We start from the raw sequence: 25,131 nt of genomic DNA on the forward strand, positions 1-25,131 counted from the left end.
CTCACGAGAATTCCTGCATAGAGAATCGAAAACTTATAGAGTTATATACAATATATATATTGTATATATATGCATACAATATATTGTTTATAACTCTTATAAACAATAGAGTTTTCACTTGCAGAGTTTCCTGCTCTCTCTTCTGCTGAGGGAACCCTCCCTCTGCCTCCTACTGGAGAATGGGCAAGAGGTTCAACCACCTCAACGTATAGATCGCCCAAAATACCCAGGCCTCTGTGTGCCCTGAAATAAAGTGCTACCATTGGCACAGTCCCCTCAATGAGTGTACAGCAGCAAGTGTGGAAGGCAGCCTACAGGAATAGGTGCTTGCTTCAGGCAAATGGCTTTTCCTATGGGAATTCCACTGGGTGTGGAGGAGAAAATGCTAAACCCTCCTCTGCTCCATTTTATTTTTTTGCAAGGCTCCAGCCAGGTGGAAGAGACCAAGGAAAAGGGGGCGTGTGCTGTGGAGTCGGTATTCCCCCTTCCTTCCAGGTCTCCTCTTCTTCTTGTTCTCCACTCGGGGGATCCGATTGCCTATGGTCAGTGAGTCTGGTTCAGTGATTCAAGCTGCACACCAGTCCAGAGATACTTTCTAACTGGAAGACTTTATTATAAAACCAAGATAATTCCAGCAGTGTTTGAATTCAGTTTTATGTTTTTAAAAAGCAATGTAATGGTCTTGCAAGAGACAGCACAGTTACTGTAGTTAATAGTCATGCAAATATTCCGACTTCTAAAAGTAACATAAACATGTTTCCAGCCTTGTGGGATTTCCTTTCAATGCATGTAAATTAAAAGAACTGGAACTTCATGTGAATTTTCATCTAAAGTGATAGAATAAAGGAGACTAAAGAAATGACTGGGGAGACATGAGTACATATCTGAGAAAAGAATTTGGCCAACGTTTAATGGGAAAAAGGTGAAGGGTTTCTCTTATTTGGCTGTCAAGATAGATATCTATGTTAGGAGTGTTTTACAAAGGGGAGTTTGTAATAGACATTTCTGGGGCTCAGAGCCAGATTGCAGCAGCTTTATAGCAGGATTGCTTTGGACTCTGCTACAGTCCTTCTAACGTTAGAGAACCATACCTCTGTTATCACCAGCTGATAGGCTTAGATAAAGGAAGAATGCTAAAAAATATGTTATAACTCTTGACCTTTCTATCACCAATACAAAGCTGAATGTGGCTGATTCCAGAACATCAGTAATGTTTTACCATAGTACGCTGAAAACAAATATCTTGTAGCAGTGGGTCACCATGCTTAGGAATTGGATATGTGTGTATGCATTAAAGCCCTAGAAAAGAGCCTTAGCAGCAGCAGCACAGATCCTGCACAGCAAAAGCTAGGGAGAGAAGTTCATGGAATAAAAGTTTGTCCTCAGCTTGAGGCATGAGCCCAAATGCCAGATTTGGATCAGAATCTCACTGGGCCATTTGGCCCATGCAGTCCTGAGATGTGACACTTGGGTCCAGATCCAGATACCAACTTTACCAAAACTTGTGTGGAATCAGATCCAGGATTCCAGTTCAGGTCTCTCTTAAAATCTGATTTTGTGAATATTGGATGCATTCTGAAAGGTACTGAGTGCCATTAATTCCCATTGAATGGGAGTGGAGAGCAGCCAGCATCTTACAGGAAGCTGTACCATTGACTATGAAGGGGCTAAGATGAGGTCTTTGTACCAGTGCTTTTTTGGCCAGACCGCTTTGCCCATTGATAATGCACTTACGAAGCTGCTGTTAGAATCTTAACAGAGAACTGCCTGACTCTTTAGTGGTTACTGAACTTTGACTTTGCATTAATGAAGATCCTTTCTGCAGGGGGATAGATATTGTCTATAACAGTGCTTCCGATATGAGGCTGCAGAAAATGGATGTTTTGGCTCATTTTTTGTAATTTAAAAAAAATAAAGATATAGATTCTGCATTGGTGTTAAAGTTATAGTGATCTGACCACAGCGTATCTGCTTGGTAAAGGAAAATATAACAGACAACTTCAAGGACTGTAAAAAAACAATCATTAAGGGCACTTTAAAGTGGTCCGACTGATCCTACGTCTATTTGTATTACTGTAGCACCTCGGAGCCCATTATGCTATGGGCTGTACAAACCCAATAAAAGGACAATCCTGGTGGGAAACACCTGATATCAACCAAGTGATAATTGCTCCCCACCTCCAAGTAAACTGTATGCTGAGTATCTTCCCTTTATAGCTAGGTAAAGGTTCTAGGAAAGCACAGCAACTAAAGAGCTTCTGCTAAAACTTAAATGACATTCAAATACAATGCTTTAATGGTATGGGAGACTTCCAACTAGCCAATGCAGCGTTACAGCTCTAAGAATGCAGAGTCCTATGATTATCCCACACATACGCACTTAAAGCTGTACTTTGCTTGTATAAGCTCCCAAACTCGCTTCCTATTTTTTGACAGTCTCTTCTTATATTTCATTGAGATAATCCTGGTCAGCATATATAAGAAAGCCGGTAAATAAACTGTCTGTCCAGTAGGGATCATAAAAGAGCCCGTTTTGTTCCGAGTAGAAGATCTGCAACCACACCTCATCGTCCTGCTTCAGGGCAATAATGGTTGATCCAGAGGCCACATCATGGTTACCAGTATTGGCATCAAAAGTCTTTATTCGGTATTGCCCATTGTGGACCAACCCAATGGCCAAGTGTTTATTGGCCAAAGTGATGTCGTAAGTGAAGTAGTAAATACCAGGAATGCTGCATATAAATTTCCCACTGGAAGCATTGTAGTGCTCTCCTTCATTCATAAGGATCTTGTCAAATTTGATGGGCAGCCTTTCTCTCGGGTAGCTTTTGGTGACTGCGACGGAAAAGGCAGATTTGGCCTTTTTGGTGTCACAGCTGCATGGTCCTGGCATCCCAGTGTCACCCTTTTTCCCTTTGGGTCCTTTCTTTCCTTGCACTCCATTATTCCCATGATTCCCCTTAATGCCCTTTGGACCTCGTGGTCCTGCTTTGCCTATGGCGCCTGCTTTCCCCTTTGGTCCTGGTTTGCCTGGGTTTCCGGTTCTGCCTTGGGGACCTAGAAGACAAATTGCCTTCAGTGAGGTTTTTAGTGAAAAATGTGATCAGGTGTGAGGGTGGTGTTATCATTATAACATGAAATTATCGTATGGGAAGAAACCAGCCAGGATCTCCATCTACAGGCGATTTTAATGAAACAATACCTGAGGCTGGATGGGTCCTGAGATGACAATCATGTTGTCTTTTCTAACACGTACATTATGAATGTTTGTGTTAGAAAAGACATTATAACAAAGGAACCTCTGTCCTGCTTGCATTTTGCAACACATGCTGGAAGGGTGCAGAGTGAGCCTGACAGTGTTAGAAAGTGACTTCCTCCATTTATCCATGGACAACACAGACAGAAATAGTGCAAGTTTCTCCCCCGCCCCCCACCATCCTCTCTTGGTGCCTCGATCCTCAGTTGCAGGGACCACCTGGAGGAGCAGGAAGAGAGTTCAGTTCACATGTCCGTTTGCCCTTGGCATCTCTGCTGAAACTGCCAGTTAATCCTGACTGTGATGGGAGTTTATGTGCTATAGACATTTGTTCAAAGAAGCAGGATGTAAACCTCCAAACACCTGTCAGGGACGGTCTAGGTATACTTGGTCCTGCCTCAATGCAGGACTAGATGACTTTCAGGGTTACTCTCTAACTCTCAGGGTAGTTAAGCTCTGGAATACGCTTCCAAGGGAGGCTGCAGAATCCCCATCAGTAGAGGTTTTTAAGAACAGGTTGGACAAACCATTATCAGGGATGGTCCTGCCGCAGCATAGGGGGGCTGGACTTGATGACTTTTTGAGGTCCCTTCCAGCCCTACATTTCTATGATTCTATGAGAAGGGTCCTGCTGAGCAGATAATGTGAGAGAGCAGAGCCTAATTTTAAGACAGGATTTGCGATGTGGTGTAAGAAGCAAAAGGAAGTCGTGAAGGTGACAGTGAGAGACAAGAATCTGGCCTTCATTACCATAATATCTGAATACCTTGCAGTCGAATGTATTGATCCTCACAGCACACCTGTGAGGTAGGGCACTGCTATTATCCCCATTTTACAGATGGGGAACTGAGGCAGAGTAAGGCTAGGTGACTTGCCCAAGGTCACAGAGGAAGTCTGGCAGAGCAGGGAAATGAATATAGTCCTGAGTCCCACGCGAGCCCCTTAAACACTGGCCCATCCTTCCTCTCCAACCACTAAACATGCTGTCTCATGAAGAGAAGACTTTACAAAAATGAAATGCTCCTGCAGCCACTTGGCTATGTTGGAGTAATAACAAGCTATGAGATAATATAGCAAAATCTCACTTTGGGAAGGGTCAGCGATAAGAGATGTCACCGAGGACTTTCTAGGTAGGCATGAAAGAAAAGAATCATGGATCTAAATTACTGAGAATTAATTAGTGTGAAATAAAATTCCACCAGTTGTTTAACATGACCGGTTTGGAACAGGGTACCTCACTTAATTCAATCACAGTTTTATCTGTGCCTCCATTTGATTTGCTCAGAACCTGCGGAATCAGATCATCTGTATGTAACATAAAAAGAAAAGGAGTACTTGTGGCACCTTAGAGACTAACCAATTTATTTGAGCATGAGCTTTCGTGAGCTACAGCTCACTTCATCTGATGAAGTGAGCTGTAGCTCACGAAAGCTCATGCTCAAATAAATTGGTTAGTCTCTAAGGTGCCACAAGTACTCCTTTTCTTTTTGCGAATACAGACTAACACGGCTGTTCCTCTGAAACCTGTCTGTATGTAACATAGAATTACTTCCACCTTCACTGTGATCAGCTTTGATTGCTTTAGGCAGGAATGCCTGAATTACCCTGTCTCTGAGTACAGAAAGATAGTACCGAATTCGTGTCAGTCCTGGGCCCCATTTCTGGGGGCTGCTAGATGTGAGACTGAGCTGGGAGCAGGGCTGGAACTGCTAGACAAGACAGTTGCATGACAGGCGAGAAACTTCAGGTGAAACCCAGAACTGGGACAATGGCCCAAGTATGGGTTTGGGAGCATAGGTGCTGGAACTAGGGCTGCTGGGGGTGTGGCAGCACCCCATCGCTTGAAGTGGTTTCCATCGTATAGAAGGTTTACAGTTTGGTTCAATGGCTCTCAGCACCCCCACTATATGCTCAGCACCTATGTTTGGGAGCAGCTGCTTTGGATCTCTCTGTATTTTCTGAACCTCTACTCTTCACCAGGATAATCTGAAGTGTTAACAAATCTCTAAGAGGCAGTTCCCTCTTACCTTCCTCTCCATGCTCTCCTTTCTCCCCGTCCTCACCATCTTTTCCATCCTTTCCTGGAAACCCCATTCGCCCAATTGTTCCTGGAGACCCTGGTGCTCCAGGGGGACCAGGAGGGCCCTGTGGCCCTGGCATGCTGCATATGAGCTGGTGGGAACCTTTCTGAAATTCTCCTTTAACAAAGCCACTGAGAAGCTGATTAGCTACACAAGGCACGGTCCAGATGAGCAGAACCACAGAGATCATGGTGAAACCTGTCATAATGAAACAAAGGGATTTACTGACATGTACCATGGCAGGCCAGTATACACACAAAAGTATCCCTACCCTACCTTGGGATGGGGGGAGGCGGAGAGGGAGTGTTTCAGGTTCCTCTTCAAAAATTGGGGCTAGTTGTATTGTTTTGGTGGCTGGAGGAGTCAAGTGAACCACCCCATTTGAATCTGGGATCCTCTGTATTGGACAGTTGCATTTTCATCCTTACCTACACATCCACTTTCCTCTTCTCCTCATTGAGAATACCCCTGGCTTAACCCCTCTCTCTTGTTCTCTTATGATCTCTGCATTGAAATCAACTGGGCAGCTGAACCTTATCTACTCTAGGATCATCCTCAAATTGGGGTTTGCCAGTCTGGTTACCAGAAACAAAGAGGGGAGAAGCAAAGGGATGGGAAAGCAGGTTTGAGGATAACAAAAAGGGCCTTTGTTTCCTCAGACCCCTTTTTCCCCAACCCGTATCATTTTATCTCCTTCTTTCTTTGCTATTTCTTCTTTTTACTCTTGATCCCTGAAAGCTGTGAAATGCAGAGTAGAAGTAACGGTGGTGGGGTGCAGGGAGTGATTTGCTGCATATTAACAGAGCTAAAATCCTTACTGCTGGACTCCCATGTTTCTCATTACTCAGGGATCTAAAGAGGTAGCTCCTGAATACTCCCAGTGATTCCTGAACTGTCAGCAGCACTTGTCAAGTGTGGTTGAGAACTCTACCTACTTTCACGTGGAAACTGGTTTTTCAGATCCATTCATTTTCCAGTTTGCCAAAATCTCAGCTAAGATTTTTTTTTTTTTAAACTTGCTTTTGCCCAAGGGCTACAAAACCAACATCCACCTCTCTTCACTCTTAGACTTGCTGAGCAAAGATGTCTGTCTGCCCTTCTGATTCTTTATCATGTCTCCATCAATTCCAGTCCACAGCAAGCAGCACACTCTGCAGCCTAATAACACACATCAGAGTCTCTCTAACTCTGAATATAGGCTGCAGCTGTTATCTCCTCACAGCTGTCAGAGCTGGCAGGAGATCACTGACATTCTTCAGTACTTTCTTCTCTGCCTCTTCACTTCCCCCTCCAGGATCCCCCATCTTGCTTTGCCTCCGTTATACTGTATTCTCATCCCCTAATGTTTTCCTAACCTCACACCAAGTCAGCTCATTTTCCCTCCCTCTGGTTTTTGTGCCTCCGTGTTTTTTGGTTAAGAATTCTAGCTCAAGCCTTGCTGGAAATGTGTACAATTAACTAAATCCAAATCTTGTTGTGTCTGTTTCCTGTTGTAGTTCCTCTCTCTCCCTGACTGTTACACTGAGGCAAATTCTGCTCTTAGTTGCACCTCTGTAATCCCATTCACTTCCATGGTGTTTCATGGAAGTTAGCCCATTAGCATGTAAAATAAACTGATTTAAATGTAACCGCAGAGGAGACTATTTACTGATATACTTAATCTGGTTTCAGAGTATTCCAGATTCTGATACCCTTTACACCTATTCAGTGATACCACTCATGGAGTGAGGAGCAAGATACTGTGAGTGAGGGTGACAGAAGAGGGACCTAATCATATAATTTGGAGACAATTATGCCAATGTGTGAATTAGGGGACTGATCCTGAGAGGTGCAGAATGAGGGCATTGAGCATCATGTAGGACTGACTCCTTCATTGTGCTTATATCTCCCTCAGTAAAATTCTTTACATTAAAAAAAGTGGAAGCTGAATGAATATGTATATGCGGTGGGATTTGCAGAAGCATGTAAACCTCTGCAAAATTTCCAGCATGGTTGTGAGTTTAAATCTCTACAGAGGAGAGGAGTTAGACCATCCCTTATTCAAAAACTTTAGAAAATGTCATTTCACTGCATACTTATTGTCTCCTTCTGTGCTAAGAGTAGGTTGAATGTCACAGAAGTAGAACTGGGGACAAAATATCTACATTCAGCATGGTGTTTACAAGAGTGCCATCTGTAGTGACTGGGAGCTATGTCACAGGCCGTCAGAATCCACAGTACCTCATTTCAGAATGCCAATTTACCTCTGCCCCATACAAATCTCTAGTTATCTCACCTTTACCATTGCAGATTATTGACAGCAGAGAAGCCAAGCCTCAACGGTTGGTGTCTAACTCCCATTGAAATCAGGAGGTGCCTAAAAATTGAAGGCAGTTAGGTGCCTAAATATCTTTGTGAATCCTACCCAATGAAATTAAAAAGATATCACTTTAATAATCCTGAACTATGGTATTTCTTGTGTCTGCCAGGTTAAAAGGTTTAGTATGTTTAATTAATGGACAAAGAGAGAGGTACATATAAGAACCCGACCCCTTCCCTTATCAAAGAGCTTCCTTCCCCAGCTGTGACAGATACCCCTCTTTCTAAATATATATCAAATAAAAGATTCATCAATCATCCCACTTGGATTTTTATCAGATGTTTATGTTCTACTAACTTAATATAAGATGAGTTTTTGTTCAATCTAACCAGCTTCCAGACAGTTCTCTAGCACTCTTCTCTGAATATCTGTAGGTAGGCAAAGCAAGTGTAGTTAAATGAACACAGATACAAGGTAGAGCATTAATTGTGACAGTATGAACTCTGTTATCTGTTACCAGGCATTTCTAGTCCATAAGAACACAGCTGTCTCTGGGGCCTATATCCGAAGCCTACTGAAGTAAAGAGAAAGATTCTCATTGACTTAAAGGGGCTTTGGATCAGGTTACAGATGTTCTAATTAGCCCATACATTAGAAACTGAGATTATTAATAAAAGTATTGTGCAAAACACACATCTAACATCCTTCCCTGCTCACACTCTCTGAAGGGAATGGAATATGTAGTACTATGTCCTCCAAGAGCCACGTAACTTGCTATTTCAAATCCATTGGAAAAATATGCTACAAATTAACATTGTATCGAGTGCCCCACACTTTTTCAATGTATATAATTAAGAACATGCAGAGGAGCAAGAGACATAAAACAGATCTCGAGAAAGGGTTCAGTTCCTGAGCTATTTTGATCATCTCATTCCTGGGTTCTCTCTTGCTTTATACATATGTAAGTTAAATTATGGCTGGTGAAAAGTGTCAGTTTAATAGCGTTGGAGATCGAAACCACAGAACAGGTATCACTGTGGGCAGATGAATAAAGACCTTTGCTCAGTGTCCAGCAACAACAATAATAATAATAAAGGCAAATAGAATAGTAGGATACCTAAGGAATGCAATGGAGAATTATAATACTACTGGTATGCCCTGAAATTTTGTGTTCAGTTCTGTTCACCCATCACAAATAGGGCTTAATAGAAATAGAGGGCAGAGCAGAGCTGGGCAGTGAAATGGTTTTCCTATCTTGCAAAAGTTCCTGAGATTTCAAAAATGTTCTCATCCTATTTTGGGGCAACCCCAAAACTTTCTGAGAGAGAGAAACCCTCCCAAACAGCTGAGTCGTTAGGGAACTCACCAGGCCTGTGGGAGAGCCAAATTCAAGTCTCTGCTCTGCCTGATGCAGAACTTGAGGGCATGGCTACACTTGCAAATGTAGAGCGTTTTGAGTTAAACCACCCCTCGGAGAGCGCAGTAGGGAAAGCATTGCAGTCCACACTGACAGGAACAAGCGCAATGGCGTAGCCACATTTGAGGCACTTGCAGCAGCATTGGGAGCGGAGCATTATGGACAACTATCCCACAGAGCACCTCTTCCCATTCTGGTGCTGTGGCTTGTGGGAAGGGGGCAGGGGTTGTGGGGCATTCTGGGTCCTGTCCCAATACCCCGTGATGCATCGGTTCGCATCCCAGCAATCCCTGTGCTTCCGTCCACGCTTGGCGCCATCTTTCAACGTTTTTTGTACTGCACGCTCTATGTTCCCTTTCGGTCTGCGGGAATGGAGCCCAAACTGCTGAGGAGTATGCTGACAACTCTCGCCAGCACTTCACGTTTGGCAGTCGAGTTACTCCTTAAGATCCAAACTGACGGTGAAGACTCCGACTATGATATCAACTCAAGTAACTCATACGACACGAGATTGCTTGTGGCATTCACAGACATGCTCACCACCGTGGAACGCCATTTATGGGCTCGGGAAACAAGCACCGAGTGGTGGGATCACATCGTCATGCAAGTCTGGGATGACGAGCAGTGGCTGCAGAAATTTCGGATGAGGAAAGCTACTTTCATGGGACTGTGTGATGAGCTTGCCCCCACACTGCAGTGTAAGGACACAAGATTGAGAGCTGCCCTGGGGGTGGAGAAGTGGGTGGCTATTGCAATCTGGAAGCTGGCAACTCCAGACAGCTACCGATTGGTTGCTAACCAGTTTGGAGTGGGAAAATCGACTGTTGGAATCGTGTTGATGCAAGTTTGCAGGGCCATTAGTCGCATCCTGCTCAGAAGAGCCGTGACTCTGGGTAACGTGCATGACATTGTGGCCGGCTTTGCACAAATGGGTTTCCCTAACTGCGAGGGGCGATAGACGGCACATATTCCAATTCTGGCACCAGCCCACCTAGCCTCCAAGTATGTTAATCGGAAGGGGTATTTCTCTATGGTTCTCCAGGCGCTTGTGGATCACCGTAGGCGTTTCATTGACATTAACGCAGGCTGACCTGGAAAGGTGCATAATGCACACATCTTTCAGAACACTGGTCTGTTCAGGAAGCTGCAAGCTGGGACTTTTTTCCCAGACCAGAAGATCACCACAGGGGAAGTCGAAATGCCCACTGTGATCCTTGGAGACCCCGCTTACCCTTTAATGGCATGGCTCATGAAACCCTACACAGGGAGCCTTGACAGCAGCAAGGAGCAGTTCAACAACAGGCTGAGCCAGTGCAGAATGACTGTGGAGTGTGCTTTTGGCCATTTAAAGGGCCGCTGGAGTTGTCTGTATGGGAAGCTCGACCTGGCCGATGACAGCATCCCCGCGGTTATATCCGCGTGCTGTACCCTCCATAACATTTGTGAAAGAAAGGGTGAAAGATTCACTCAGGCATGGAACTTGGAGGTTCAACACCTGGAGGCTGAATTTGAACAGCCAGAGAGCAGGGCTATTAGAGGGGCCCAGCACGGGGCTGCAAGGATTAGGGATGCCTTGAGGGAGCAATTTGAGGCTGAAAGCCACCAGTAATGTCTGGTGCCCTGCACGGGAGTGGTTCCAATGTTAGTAGGAATCTGTGTTTGCTACACTGACTTGCAGTGCCTGTTGCTTTCCTGGGCTAAGGTATCTTTTACTTTATGCAATAATAAAGAACGTTTTCCAAGCCAAAAAAATCCATTTATTGAAAATAAAATTCATTTATTGCAAAGAAACACAACTACTTGGGAAACAGAAAGGGCAAGCGGGTGCGGTGGGGAATGGTACAACCAAAGATTTGCGTATGTCCTGTTATACTCAGCCTTCCTGTCTGGAGTGCTGTGCAATGAGTGCTGCACTTCAGGATGGCTACATTGCATGGTGATGGGGGTTGAGTGCAGGAGATCAGGGTCGTAGTTTTCAGGGCTGGGTGGTGAAGCTACAGGTGTTGGAGGCAGCTGGTGACGGTAAGAACCCGGATGTTGGGGAAAGTGGGTTGGAGGTGACATGGGGGCACAAGGGAAAGAGTTTTGGGACAAGGGCTGCAGGGGGGGGCGGGCTTGGTAGTGCTCCGCCTGCCTGGCTACGAGCGCCTGGATCGAGTTCGCATGGCGCTCCATGATGCTTATCAGCCACTCTGTGCTTTGCTGCCGGAGCACTGCGCTTTTGTGCTGGCATGCCTCATTCTGCTGGCAGATCCTCCTTTCACTCTCCCTCCATTCCTGCAATTTTAGATTCTTGTTAAGGGACTGCTGCATGACTTCATGTAGCATGTCATCTTTGCTTTTACGTGGCCTCTTCCTAATTCATTGAAGTTGATAACACGGACGGCTGAGATCTCAAGGTTGCATCTGTAAGGGCAAAATGCAACACTTAACAGAGGCAGCATTGTTCACACCAGACAGAGACAGGATTCCCCCATACATAAGGGCAAGCACAGTCTACACAATAGCATAATTTGCCCATCCCAAAGCGAGCACACATAACCCATGGGATCCCCAAAATGGTGAGTAAGCACAGGGTCAAGCGTGACTGATTGATTGTTTCATGGCTGTACTGTCCTCCAGGTTTCTGTGCATTGGGGAGAGCCAACAGCTGCAGGGGGCCCCTCTACTGAACACTGTCCCCACATTTTCCACAGGAGTTCGTCCTAGAAGATATCTCGCTGCTGAGGGTGACCTGGGAAGCAAGGGAGGGTCTTCTACTGCAAGACGGATTCCGCCCTGGCCCATATGCAGCTTGCCTGTGTGCAGCAATGGTCCCCTCGCCCCTCATGGCACAGTGGCGCTGACATGTTAGCCTTACTGGGACAAGGAACACAGTGGCTCTCCCAAGAAACCTGCACAAGTGCATTGCCCAAGTTCTGGATGAGACCTTCGAAGAGATCACTGAGGCCGATTACCGCAATTTGAGAGAGCACGTCAACGCCCTATTCCACATCTAGGCATGCATGCAGCCCTAACCCTCCTCACTCCAAGAGCCCGCACCGAATAACTTCCTTCCCAAAATAAAAGCCACTTACTGGGAACCTCCTCTGGTGTTTGTCCTTCCCCAAGCACCGGCCACTGCGACTGGCTACCTTCCTTCTGGCTTGAGAACAGCTCCTGGCTGCATGCATCTAGGGATGCCAGTGTATGTCCCTCCTCCTCAGCATCCTCGCTCCTCCTCCTCCTCCTGCCTTGTTGAACTGGGCTCTGAAGTGTCCAGGGTGGTACTTGGAATGGTGGTGGGGTTGCCCTCCAGTATTGTGTCCAGCTCTTTGTAGAAACGGCCGGTTGCAGGGGCAGCACCAGAGTGGCTGTTTGCCTTGCAGGCTTTGTGGTAGGCATTCCGCAGCTCCTTCACTTTAACCCTGTACTGCAGAGCATCCCAGTCATGGCCCCTTTCCATCATGTCCCTTGGTATCTGCCCGAAGGTATCGTAATTCCTATGGCTGGAGCGCAGTTTGGACTGGACCACTTCCTCCCCTCAAACCCTGATGAGGTCCAGCACCTCGCCATTGCTCCATACTGGGGATCGCCTGGCGCGTGGAGGTATGGTCACCTGGAAAGATTCGCTGCGAGCACTCCACGCCTGGCTGAGCAAACAGGAAGGGGATTTTCAAAATTCCCAGAGAATTTAAAGGGCGGGTCTGACGGTTGTCACCTGAGGGCAGGGCAGTAGAGTTCAACGTGATGAGCAAAGTGGCTAAAACAGGCATTGTGGGACACTTCTGGAGGCCGATCAGAGCGCACTAACAGACCAGGGTGTCCACACTGGTGCTGCGGCGCTCCAGCGGGGGTGCACAAAACGTTATTCCACTCGCTGAGGTGGAGTACCAGGAGCGCTCTAGCCACGGAGTCAGAGCGCTCTACGTGCCTTGTCAGTGTGGACTTGTCATGAGGTTGGGCGCCCGAGGCTGCTTTAATGTGCTCTAACTCTCAAATGTAGCCAAGCCCTGAGTCTTTCACATCCCAGATGCCCTAACCACCACGCTTTTGCTCAGATGGGGCAGGTATCTTGTTCAATAGATCCTAGACCCAAGAACTTTCTGTGAAAAGTTTCAGTTTTGTTGAAAAATTCCCAACCAGCCCTAATTCTCAGACCGGCAACAGAAATAGAGGCATGGATAAAATGCCTTATGAAGAGAGATTGAAAAGAGGAGGGCTGTTTGGTTTATAGAAGAGATGAATAAAAGGGAACAATATGGAGTTGTACAAAATAACAAATGGCATAGAGAAAGTAAATTGAACTCTTTGGTTTACTTTGTCATAATCCTAGAATAAGGGCACAGTGGATGATGAAAGGCAGCCAATTTAAAACTGATAAATGCTTAATTATCCTGTGGAACTCATTGCAACAAGGTATCCTTTATAGTAGTAATTAGGAAAGAAAAACAGAACTTTTGGAAGGGATATAATGCCTTGTGCTCCAGGACACAAGCCAGTCACTATCTTGTTAAGTTTAGGAAGAAAGCCTCCCTGGGGCGGGATAGATGCCCATTGTGGGATTCCAATTCTCTCTCTCTTGCTCTGGCTCTCTCAGCCTCAAAAAGCATATTGGAACCAGATCAGCATATGTCCCTGGCCTCTCCAAACTACAGGCAATGGTCCCAGTAGCAAAGGTCAGAAAGAAAAAGTTAGGCATACTGCAAGATTTCAGTGGAGATATTACAGTCTGAATAACATTCAATGAGAATGTTTTCTATATTCAGGGTGTTGTTGAATGTTTGATCAAAAATATATCCCTTGTGCAATAATACTCAGCACTTCCATAGTGTTTGACAAACATCAGCTAATTATTGTAAGCTCTTCAGGGCAGGGACTGTCTTTGTTCTGTGTTCACCCAGCACCGAGCACAAATGGGTCCTGGTCTGAGAGTGTGGCTCCCAGCTGTTCCCACAATATTGGTAGTAAATAATAATAATCCTCCCATTAGCCCTTCAGTTTAGTAATGTCATTTTAATACACTGACTTTTCTGGGGGAAAATGAGCAGTGACTTGCCTAAGACTCTGGAAGGGGTCAGTATCAGAACTCGGGTATTCTTGCTGTCTGTTGTGGGGCACACTGTTAGGGAATCCGATACGGCAAGTGTAAATTAAAATAAAAAATAGGACGGGAAAAGAGAATCCAGGCAAGGAAAAGGTTTGGCCAGGACACCACAAATGAGCCATGGATGAATGGTTGGAAGAGCACCCTTTTTGTTGTCATGTACCATAGTATACATTCTTTGTTGCATTTCAGCTGCCTTGGAAATGTAAAGTCAGAGTAAAAATCCTAGAGCGGTTTATCCAAGTAGGAAAGTGGTTGTGTGGTGACAGATGACCTGACTCAATGGTACATTTCCTTTAAGGAAGCTAAAAAGTACAAGCTGGAGGTGCGGGGTGTTTGAAGGGGATGAGTGGGAGGGAACCTTCACCACACAGTAATTGACAAATGAGGCTAAAAATATATGGTGTTCTGTATTGCCTGAATAGGGACTGTAAGCTTTGACCATGCAGTCTATTAACTGATGTTGCCTGAATTATATTTCCTCCCTGCTGCCTTATAACCTTACAGTGTTTTCTAACACCGATTTGCAAATTAAAGATTAGTTAAATCCTTGCATTCCAATGTTTCCCATAAATATTTGGACATCTGTTAAATAAAACAACAACCTCCTCACCCCAGATTCTTGCAGTATAATTCAAAAGGTCCTAATATTCTTAAAATGACGGATTTCCCTTTTATTATAATTAATAAAGTATCACCCTAATGATAGCAGCAAAGCACTTGTCCACACACAGCTAAACAATTATTTGATTTAAACAAGGTGTGCTATTAATAACTACAGTGGCATGTTTAAAATGGATGCATTTAATTGCTTGTGTAGCTCAGTGAAAGTCAATAGATTTACATCAGGTCTGAATTTGGCCCATTGTCTGTTGTTAGGCAAAATGCTGATAACATTACACTTCAAAAAAAGGAGAACAATATCTCTTACGCTTTGGGTTGCATTACTGTCCCTGCCATTAAGCAATCAGCTGATGCCCGTGCCAATCCCCCAGTAGCGTTGTGTAGAAAACCTTATTATACAAGTCACCAGTTAAAGAACAGAGAAAAAACTTCCCTGGGCTGACTGAGCCCAGAAAACTCTCTCTGATAAGCATTTTCTCACTGTAATATTTCTTTTAATTCAAGACTGTTGCCATTAAGGATTCCTTTGCGTAACTTGGAAACCTGAGTGCTCAGTAATTTAGACCTTATTTAGCCAGTGTTTCAAAGTTAAGGTTAAAAAAAAGGGGGGGGGGGGAATTCTACTTACCAGGACTAATCTCTTTCTTTCTTGACCCTGCACTGGAAAATCTACTGAATCTTAAGCAGATGTTTCATTGCAAATCGTTGTCACACAGTTTAGCATGAATCCCAGTTATTTCTGCAGACAACTTCCTTTCTGAGGGTAGCTTGAAAATTCAAGTCTTCAAACGGCGTTTTAAAAAGTTTATTCCTTTCGCTGCTGTTCCCAGCTTCCTGCAGCAGCTTCAGGTTTTGGCTCAACTTTGCCAAAGGCATATTTTTATGATTGTGTAATGGGTTTGAGCCTCTTCCTTGTGTCACGTGATATGGAAAGAGAATTTTTACACACATATGGCTGAAAAGCTCTTGATGCTTGGGATTGCCCCCACCCGCCTTTCCTCTCTCTGTTTCTCCTTTACAGACAAGTCTAAAAGGTTCAGACCTTGACTGATTCATGGGTAAATGGTTGAGAGTTGGCCTGATGCAGTCTGTCTGTCTGTGCAAGGAGTGTTTGTAGGGAGATAGATTAGCTTAGCTTGACCCAGGGGGAAAAAACCACACTTGATCCTTAGCCCGTTGGCAGAAGAGGAAGATCTTATCCTGGGGACTGAAACCGTTATCAATTCTAAAACGATTTAGGCAGATTGGTGGCAGAAGATTAGTCCCAAGCCTGAAAGTGAAATAAGTTATTCCATTGCCATCATTAATCATTGACATCATCGTTAACCAGACAGTACAACTCAACAGCTCTACAAACCTTACTTTAGTTGTGTAGACTCATGTTCTCTTACTCACCTCTGCTGCATATACACACATGCTACAAGAACGATGACACTAATTCTCTAATGATAGGTTTCAGAGTAGCAGCCCTGTTAGTCTGTAACAGCAAAAAGAACAGAATTACTTGTGGCACCTTAAAGACTAACAAATTTATTTGAGCATAAGCTTTCGTGGGCTACAGCTCACTTCATTGGATGCATAGAATGGACCATATAGGAAGAAGATATTTATACATACAGAGAACATGAAAAGGTGGAATGTTCTCTGTATGTATAAATATCTCATTACCAACTGTAAGAGGCTAATTAATTAAGAAGAGCTATTATCAGCAGGAGGAAAAAAAACTTTTGAAGTGATAATCAAGATGGATACTTCCACCTTTTCATGTTCTCTGTATGTATAAATATCTTCTTACTATATGGTCCATTCTATGCATCCGATGAAGTGGGCTGTAGCCCACGAAAGCTTATGCTCAAATAAATTTGTTAGTCTCTAAGGTGCCACAAATACTCCTGTTCTTTTTACTAATTCTCTAGTTATTACTGTATGATGTATTCATATTTTGAAGTTGATACAGTGATTATAGGATTGGAATTTTCTTGGCAACTCTCTCTCTCTCTCTCTCTCTCTCTCTGAAAATTAGAAAGCAAAAATAAACTTTTAAAAGTATTCACAAGGAAAAGAAAACAGAAACTGTATGGTGGATAAGGAAGAAAATACTAACAGCAGTGTAGCTTCCTTAATTTATAGATCTCAAAATGCATTACAGAGGTAAGTATTTTCATCATCCATTTGTTTCACTAAAGAGAGGTGAAGTGACTTACTTATGGTCACACAACAAGTCAATAACAGGCAAGAATAGAATAGTTGGACCTCAAGTATCTGCCAGTGGCCAGTGTCTGGAATGACTAGGGCTGGTCTACACATAAAACTTAAGTCAACCTAGCTATGTTGCTCAGGGGTGTGAAAATTTTTGCACCTTGAGCACTGTAATTAGGTTAGGTCAACCTAGCCCATGGTGTAGTCACAGCTAGACTGACTAAAGGATTTTTCTGTTGACCTTGTGACTGCCTCTCAGAGAGATGGAATAACTGCAATGATGTTTCAAGAGCTTTTTTGCTGGAATCAGGGTGAGTAAGATGTTCCTCCCCAGTGAACACGGTAATCTCATGCATCCGATGGCAGGAGCTGACACTCAACCTTTAAACAGGCATCGGATATGAATTATTTTCTGGCTTGTTCATCTTTAGCATGGAGACAGAAGGGTGGCTTTAAGGGAAAGCATATGAAGACCTTTTTCTCATCCATGCATCCTAGGTACTTATATGGCACACATTACCAGAGTAACTGAGCACCTCACACTATTTGATGTATAGATTGACCCAACAATCCTGTGAGGCACGGCAGTGCTAGAGACCCTATTTTACAGATGGGGAACTGAGGCACAGAGAGACTAAGTGACTTCCCCAAGGAAGTGTGTTACAGAGTAGAGACTTGAATCCAGGTCTCCTAAAGTACCAGGCTGACACCCTAGCCACTGGGCTATAAGCCCAATGCAGCTTCCTAGTACGTCATGTGTGTCGAGAAATTCCTCTCCCCAAGCAGCTGGAATTCCATGTTTTGTCTAATACAGGACTTTCCGAGTCTTCTGCTGGTGGCCATTGATAGAATGACACTCCATAGCGACAGCTGGCAGCATGTGTACCCACAAGTATCAGACTTGTTTCATTGCTTCCCAGTGTTGATTTAACAAATCAGGAAAACGGAACTGTTTACATTTCACAGGCAACTGGGGCCCTTCTTCCGGGGTGATAATGTGAAACTGATGTTCAAGATGAAGATAAGAGTGAAAAAGGAAATCCACAAACACAATCTGTTCTTTGCTTTCAGCCTCTTTCTCCCTTTGACCCCATTGCTCAAAGTTAATCATCTGGTGGACATATGGTGTGCAATAATACTATTAAATTTTGGTATGAGTCCATCAAATACTGTTTGTGATGAGGACCTAGGTTTGCTAGGGACAATGAGGGAAATTCATATAGCCACGTAGATAGCTTGACTAATTATTTGATTTTTTTTCATGATAAAGAGAAAATATAGCCTTTTGATCTTACACAGGAACTGATCTTTCTCCCTAGCCTCCGTTTGCCAGAAGCTGGGAATGGGTGACAGGGGATGGATCACTTGATGATTACCTGTTCTGTTCATTCCCTCTGGGGCATCTGATGTTGGCCATTGTCGGAAGACAGGATACTGGGCTAGATGGACCTTTGGTCTGACCCAGTATGGCCGTTCTTATGGTGTTATGTGAGCATTTTCAATTCGAGGAAAACAGAGCTGAGCAATTATGGCAGCTAAACTGGGCTGGTGGGAGTCCTTTTATTTAATAAGATGTGATCCACAACCTGTATGAATTGATTCCGATTCATATGGGGCAGGGGGATGTGTCACCTTATAGTTTTCATTTAATGGGAACCACACATGACAGCCCCTCTAATAAGTATTCAAGAATCCCATGAATGTTCCATGCCCATACAGTACCTTTTTCTGCAATCAAATGCCTTTTTTAAAAAGTAAGGATTTTTTTTTTTAATGGAAGGGATCATCGTCTAGCATCTAGAAAACATGGAGCCAGGACTCTTGGGTTATAGTCCAAGTTTCCCTTGTGTGACCTTCAGCAACTTCTGGGGACATTTCTGTGCCTTTTCTGTAAAATACTTGCATACCCAGGGATGTCATGAGCCTTCGTTAATTAAGGTTAGTAAGGTTTCCTTAGAAGTGCAAAATATAACTGTTTTCTTTTTGTAAAGAAAATAAACACAGCTGGACCAAATCTCAGTGTGTTCCAAGAGCAGTAGGAGGTGAAAGTTATGAAAAGTTATGAAAATCAGAGCGCTTTGGGGAAAATGATTCTAGCCAAGGGCTCACAACTCACTGATAATCTCCACTGGGTAGAAAACATCTCAAGGTTAATCATACAAACAGAAAAGTGCAGCAGATTTACCCCAATGTTTTGACTGAAGTGATTTCAAGTAAATGAGACACATTTGTCTGAAGTAAACAGATTCCTCCACCATCAAGCTAAAACTGAGAAGTGTGGGTCCACCAAACTAGGGACATAGATATTATGACACTGACAAGCTAAAGTCCCCTGAAATACAAAAGCCTTCATTCTGCCATTAAAGAACAGGTTTCAAGCACTTGCAGATCTTGATGAAGAGGAATGAAGATGAGGAGATCAACAAGAAGTGGGACAAAGTAACAGCAATTTATAAACAGAGCAGTGAAGCTTGTCTAGGCTACAGGCAAAAGAGAAGGAAGAAGTGGATTACATCCAGCACATGGAATGCCTTAGAAACCAGACAAGCCCTGAAGAAAAAAGTTTTTAGACAGAAAATCCCAGAAGCTAAAGGACAAATACTGCAAGCAGTATAGCAAGGCACACTGGGAGGTCAAATGATGACTTGTGAGAGCGGATAAATGACATTATATTGATAATCTGGCAACACAAGCAGAGGATGCTGCTGCTCGTGGTGAACAAGGAACCATGTACAAAATGACGTGGCTTATCAGTGGTAAACAGCGGACACCAAGAAACACTCTCATCAGGGGCAAACAAGGCCACCTACTAACAACAGAAAAAGAACAAGAAATGTGCTAGACAAAGCATTTCAAAGAATTGCTGAACAGGGAGCTACCTAAAGAGGAAGCAAACGTCCAGGAGGCAGAAGAAGATCTTGATATCAACACAGACACCCCAGCTAAGAAAGAGATCACTGAAGCCATCAAATCTTTAAAAAATGGGAAAGCTCCTGACAAGGATAACTTGAATGCAGAATTGTTCAAGGTAAATCCTGAGTTAGCAGCATCTATCCTGGCCCCTCTAGTTACATCAATCTGGGAAAGGGAAAAAGTGCCAGATGAGTGAACCGATGAGGTTATAGTGAAGATAACAAAAAAAGGAACTCTCAGTGACTGTAATAACTGGCGTGGTATAACACCTTTGTTAAGGTGCCAAGCAAAGTATTGTGTAAGATCATAGTCCAGTGTATATCAGAGGCAGTTGATAGCGTTCTCAGAAAAGAGCAAGCTGGTTTTCGGAAAGGGTGTGGATGCACAGACCAGATATCCACTCTATGAAATATAATAGAACAATGCTTAGAATGGCAACGGCAACTCTACATAAATAGACTTTAAGAAGGCTTTTGATAGCATTGACAGGACCAGCCTCTGGCGCATTCTGTGGGCATATGGAATCTCTCTCCGTATAATTAACATCATCAAAAGCTTTTATTTCAACTTTACATGCAGTGTTGATCACAGTGAGCTCAGTTTTGAAGTCAAAATAGGAGTACGTCAGGGGTGTATCATGTCTACAATCCTCTTCAACATTGCCGTCGACTGGGTAATGCAGCGTACAACAGAAGACATGCCAAGAGGCATTAAAAGGACACCCTTCTCATTCCTTGAAGACCTGGACTTTGCAGATGATCTCGCTCTCTTAATACACACCCTATGCCATATACAAGAAAAAACAACTCAACTCAATGCATTCAGCCAGCAAATTGGATTGAAAATCAACCACAATAAGACAGATATCATGACCTTTAATATTGCCTCACCATCACCAGTACGGATAGAGGATTATGTTCTCACCAATGTAGAAACATTCACATACTTGGGCAGCAACCATCAACCAGGACAGTGGAACAAGCCAGGACATCCGGAACAAAATCAATAAAGCTAGGAACACCTTCAGGAGCTTAAATACAGTCTGGAAATCATCAAGATACAAAACCAAAACCAAACTCAAGATTTATCAGAGTTGCGTACTTTCAACATTACTTTATAGTGCAGAATGCTCGGGAATGAGAAAGTCCCACATGTCAAACTATCTTCATTCTATACAACCTGCCTCAGAAAAATCCTCAATATCTTTTGGCACAGAACAATCTCAAATGAAGATCTATTGACACAGTGCAGCCAAGAGGATATGATATTGCCAGGAGGCGTTGGAGATGAATTGGCCATGTGCTTCGGATGGAAACTGATTCCATCACCAGAGTAGCAATAAGATGGGCACCTGAAGGCAAGTGAAAATGAGGCCATCCAAAAACAACATGGCGAAGAGCTGTGGAAGCCAAGCTGAAATACCTGAGCTGGGGAACTATTGAAAGACTTGCCAGAAACAGACAGGAATGGAGGAGCTTCGTCACTGCCCTAAACGCCAGAGGTGTAATGGGAACATGATGACGATGCTCCTTTCTATTTTCCTCACTAGGATTTAACTTCCACTTTTTAAAATATACCTTTTTGCCTCTCACTGCTTCTTTTACTTTGTTGTTTAGCCACAGTGGCTCTTTTTTGGTTCTCTTACTATGTTGTTTTAATTTGGAGTATACATTTAAGTTGAGCCTCTATTATGGTCTCTTTAAAAAGTTTCCATGCAGCTTGCAGGGATTTCACTTTTGGTGCTGTACCTTTTTAATTTCTGTTTAACTAACCTCCTCATTTTTGTGTTTGTTCCCCTTTCTGAAATTAAATGCTACAGTGTTGAGCTGCAGTGGTGTTTTCCCTGCCACAGGGATGTTAAATTTAATTATATTATGGTCACTATTACCAAGCGGTCCAGCTATATTCATCTCTTGGACCAGATCCTGTGCTCCACTTAGAACTAAATCAAGAATTGCCTCTCCTCTTGTGGGTTCCGGGACTAGCTGCTCCAAGAAGCAGTGATTTAAGGTGTCAAGAAACTTTATCTCTGCATCCTGTCCTGAAGTGACATGTACCCCATCAATATGGGGATAATTGAAATCCCCCATTATTGTTGAGTTTTTTATTTTAATAGCCTCTCTAATCTCTCTGAGCATTTTGCAGTCACTATCACCATCCTGGTCAGGTGATTGGTAATATATCCCCACTGCTAACGTCTTATTATTAGAGCATGGGGTTACTAATCATAGAGATTCTATGATACAGTTTGGTTCATTTAAGATTTTTACTTCATTTGATTCTACACTTTCTTTCACATATAGTGCCACTCCCCCACCAGCACGACCTGTTCTGTCCTTCCGATATCATTACTTCAAGGCTCAGAAGACCCATGCCAAGCTCTTGCTTTGTGGGTGGGATTTGTACGTATGGCTCAGGAGCATGAATGTGGCTGCTTTATGAACTAAAAGTCGTCTTTGGAATGAGGAAAGTGATCCCTTGTGTTAATTAATTAAGGTGAGAATGCACATTTATAACCTGCTTTGAAGTCACTTAGACTTGAGTCAGGCACTAAAATACCACAGCGATGTATGTGGAATAGATGTCTGCATAGATAGCACCTCCTGAAGAGATCAAGGCAGTGAAATAAAGCTGAGAAGGTAAAAAGATAAAGCTAAAGACATCTTCACAGAGCCAGATGAGACAGAGAATTTCAGTCTGCCTTGTCGTTGTCTAGGACTAAAACACTGGGTTTCTGTGCACACCTGAGATGGATTCCAACTACTTATTACCCACTTTTCTTTGACTGCTGTAGCTCAGGGTTCCTTCTCAGAAAGGACTTCGAAAAAAATGCTATATACGAAGACGGTTTCTAGATTGTACTAATAACACTGAGTTTGTAAGCTCTTAGGGGCAGGGACCAATCAACCATTTTTCTATTCTGCGTTTGTATAGCACCTAGTACAGTGGGCCACTGCAGCATGACTGAAGCTATTAGGTGCCATCACAATACAAATAAATCATAATAAAATGCTAAGGGATATTAAAAAGCCATTAAAATGATATAATTTTTTGTGGGGATCATTTTTTCTCCTAAAATCCAAATTAAAAGATGTCCCCACTGTAAACTACTTTGAAAGTCCTTATTCTTCTTGACCTTCCTCCAAATATTGCATCGATGCAGAGGGTGTCAAAATGTTGTAAACTATTTATTTCTAAAACATGCCTTAACTCACGCCCCTCCCCGCAGCAATTGTGAGCTCATACCAGATGTGAGCTAACGATCAAGGCAGCAGAGTATATTTGGCTATTCCGACTGGATAATTATTATAGCTAAAGCCTTCCACTTTGTTCCAAGCATGAAGCAGGCCAAGGGCACAGTGTACAAGGGAGGTAGAAACATACACAAAGGAGATAAAAGTAATTCTGGATAATTCAAAATGCTCAACTTGAGGAAAAAGTAAAGTACAGTGTGGAGATGGGTGCTGTAATATTTGACCCAGGATATTGTTAACTATCAGTAGTTGATTAGTTCATGTTCAGATCTGCTGTACATCAGATGCAGACAGCGAGAGAGAGAGAGTTGAATTCTGCCCTACTTAGACTATGTGCATAGAAAGGAAACCGTTTTGAGTAGTCATGCCTTTCTCTAGTGCTTTTATCTGCAGATGGAAAATATGTCTGTACTGTAATGCTGAGCCTAGGATCACCGCATTTTGACTTACAGGATTTCAGAAAGTTCTGCTGGAGCACATATTTGGCAATGTCCTTGTATTAAATAAATAAACTAGCCTTTCATAATATGAAACAGAATAAACATGAGAGTTAGTTTTATGAATTTTTAGCCAAAGTTGTTGTTTAACAGTTACATGGGGAGATCAAGGCTTTGTCTATGCAAGGGACATTTTAGAAAAAAATCCCACCACTGCTAATACTGGTTCAGTTGGTGGGGCTTTGGCTGCTGACACAGTTTTCAACACCGTATCACTGAGAGCAAATCTAATTCATACAGAGCTGAAAATTGCATCAACAGCTAAGACCCCATCTACACTAGGGTTCCCAATACAGTTAACTTTGCAACATTGCTAAAGAAGTGTTAGCAAGGCTGGTAAATATCCCTAGTGTAGACAGTGCCCTAGAGACCAGTAACCTTGAATTTGTAACTTTTTAGTGAGATTACAACTTTTAATGTGTATACAGACTAAGTGTATGACAAGAAGCAGGGACGCAACCTGGGGCAGGGTTAACTCTAATTCAGTTTAAACATACTCAGGGGAAGGGCTAGAAGTGGCTGCTTGGGAGACAGATGTGATAGAATTCTGGGCTCCCTACCCAGAGAGAATAGGATTGGACTGAGTTGGGGTGTTTTTTGCTTTGTTTTTTCCCTATTTGCTCTATGATTGTTAATATATTTTACTGTCTTGTTAGAAACACCCGCATGGTGGGAAAGACCGTGTTGACTGCCGTTCTTTTTCTTCTGCTGAGTCATTTCACTAGCTTACAGATGGATTGCAGCTAGCCTAACATATAGATGCATGGCATAGAATGGGAAACAGAAAAGGAAGTGGGGAAGTGTGTGTGTGTTTTCAGAGATAAATGATGGGATGTGGGAGACTGACTTTTTAACTGCAGGACTCAGCATTGAGTCATTTTTATTGCCCTAACTAAAAGGAGTTTAGAGGTCCCTGAGCTGTCTTTAGTGAATGATTGTCTCTGTCCAAAAACCGCGACAAAGTGAGCTGACTCTCTGCTTTAACTTAAAAGATGCCACTGACAATAGTATCAGCTCTGCTATTTAAGAACTGCAATCTTAACACATACAGGCTATGTCTACACCACTAGCGAGGGATGTGTGGTTCCCAGCTCAAGCAAACACACCTGCGCTCGCTCTCAGTGAGCAAGCATGCTGAAAATAGCAGGGTAGCCGTGGTAGCATGGACAGCCGCCGTGGCAGTACTGGCTTGCCACCCCAAGTACATACCGACAATGTTGAGGTGGGTTCGTACTCGGGGTGGCTAGTCTGTGCTGCCCCTGCCTGTGCTATTGTGACTACACTCCTACTCTTAGAGTGCTTGCTCGATGACAGCTAGTGCGAGTATGTCTACCCAAGTGGGAATCACACCCCTCGCTCCTAGTGTAGACACAATCTGTAGTCGCAAAATACAGACTTGTGAATACAGACTAACACGGCTGCTACTCTGAAAATAATCTGTAGTGTAGACAAGCATTTAGGCTATGTTTGTGTAACTTGTGCCATTCGGGGGTGTGCATAAGCCA

At 43.4% G+C, this 25,131-nt stretch overlaps 1 protein-coding gene across 3 annotated transcripts; it reads right to left on the bottom strand.

Annotated features, from left to right (window-relative positions):
• Positions 1-589: 589 nt before the first annotated feature.
• C1QTNF2 (C1q and TNF related 2) lies at positions 590-15,664 on the bottom strand. 3 transcript variants are annotated; one of them, XM_075131359.1, is made up of 5 exons: positions 15,392-15,664; positions 7,994-8,064; positions 7,613-7,693; positions 5,284-5,535; positions 590-3,057 (listed from the first exon to the last, which is right to left on the bottom strand). In XM_075131359.1, the coding sequence occupies exons 4-5, from the start codon at positions 5,525-5,527 to the stop codon at positions 2,444-2,446; spliced, it is 858 nt and encodes a 285-aa protein (XP_074987460.1). In that variant the 5' UTR covers positions 5,528-5,535; positions 7,613-7,693; positions 7,994-8,064; positions 15,392-15,664; the 3' UTR covers positions 590-2,443. The 3 variants fall into 3 exon arrangements, with proteins under 3 accessions (XP_074987460.1, XP_048717869.1, XP_048717868.1); XM_048861912.2 differs by lacking the exon at positions 7,994-8,064; XM_048861911.2 differs by lacking the exons at positions 7,613-7,693; positions 7,994-8,064 and having other exon boundaries at positions 15,392-15,663.
• Between the last annotated feature and the right edge of the window lie 9,467 nt (positions 15,665-25,131).

This window comes from Caretta caretta, chromosome 8, assembly GCF_965140235.1.
Source record: "Caretta caretta isolate rCarCar2 chromosome 8, rCarCar1.hap1, whole genome shotgun sequence".
NCBI lineage: Eukaryota > Metazoa > Chordata > Testudines > Cheloniidae > Caretta > Caretta caretta.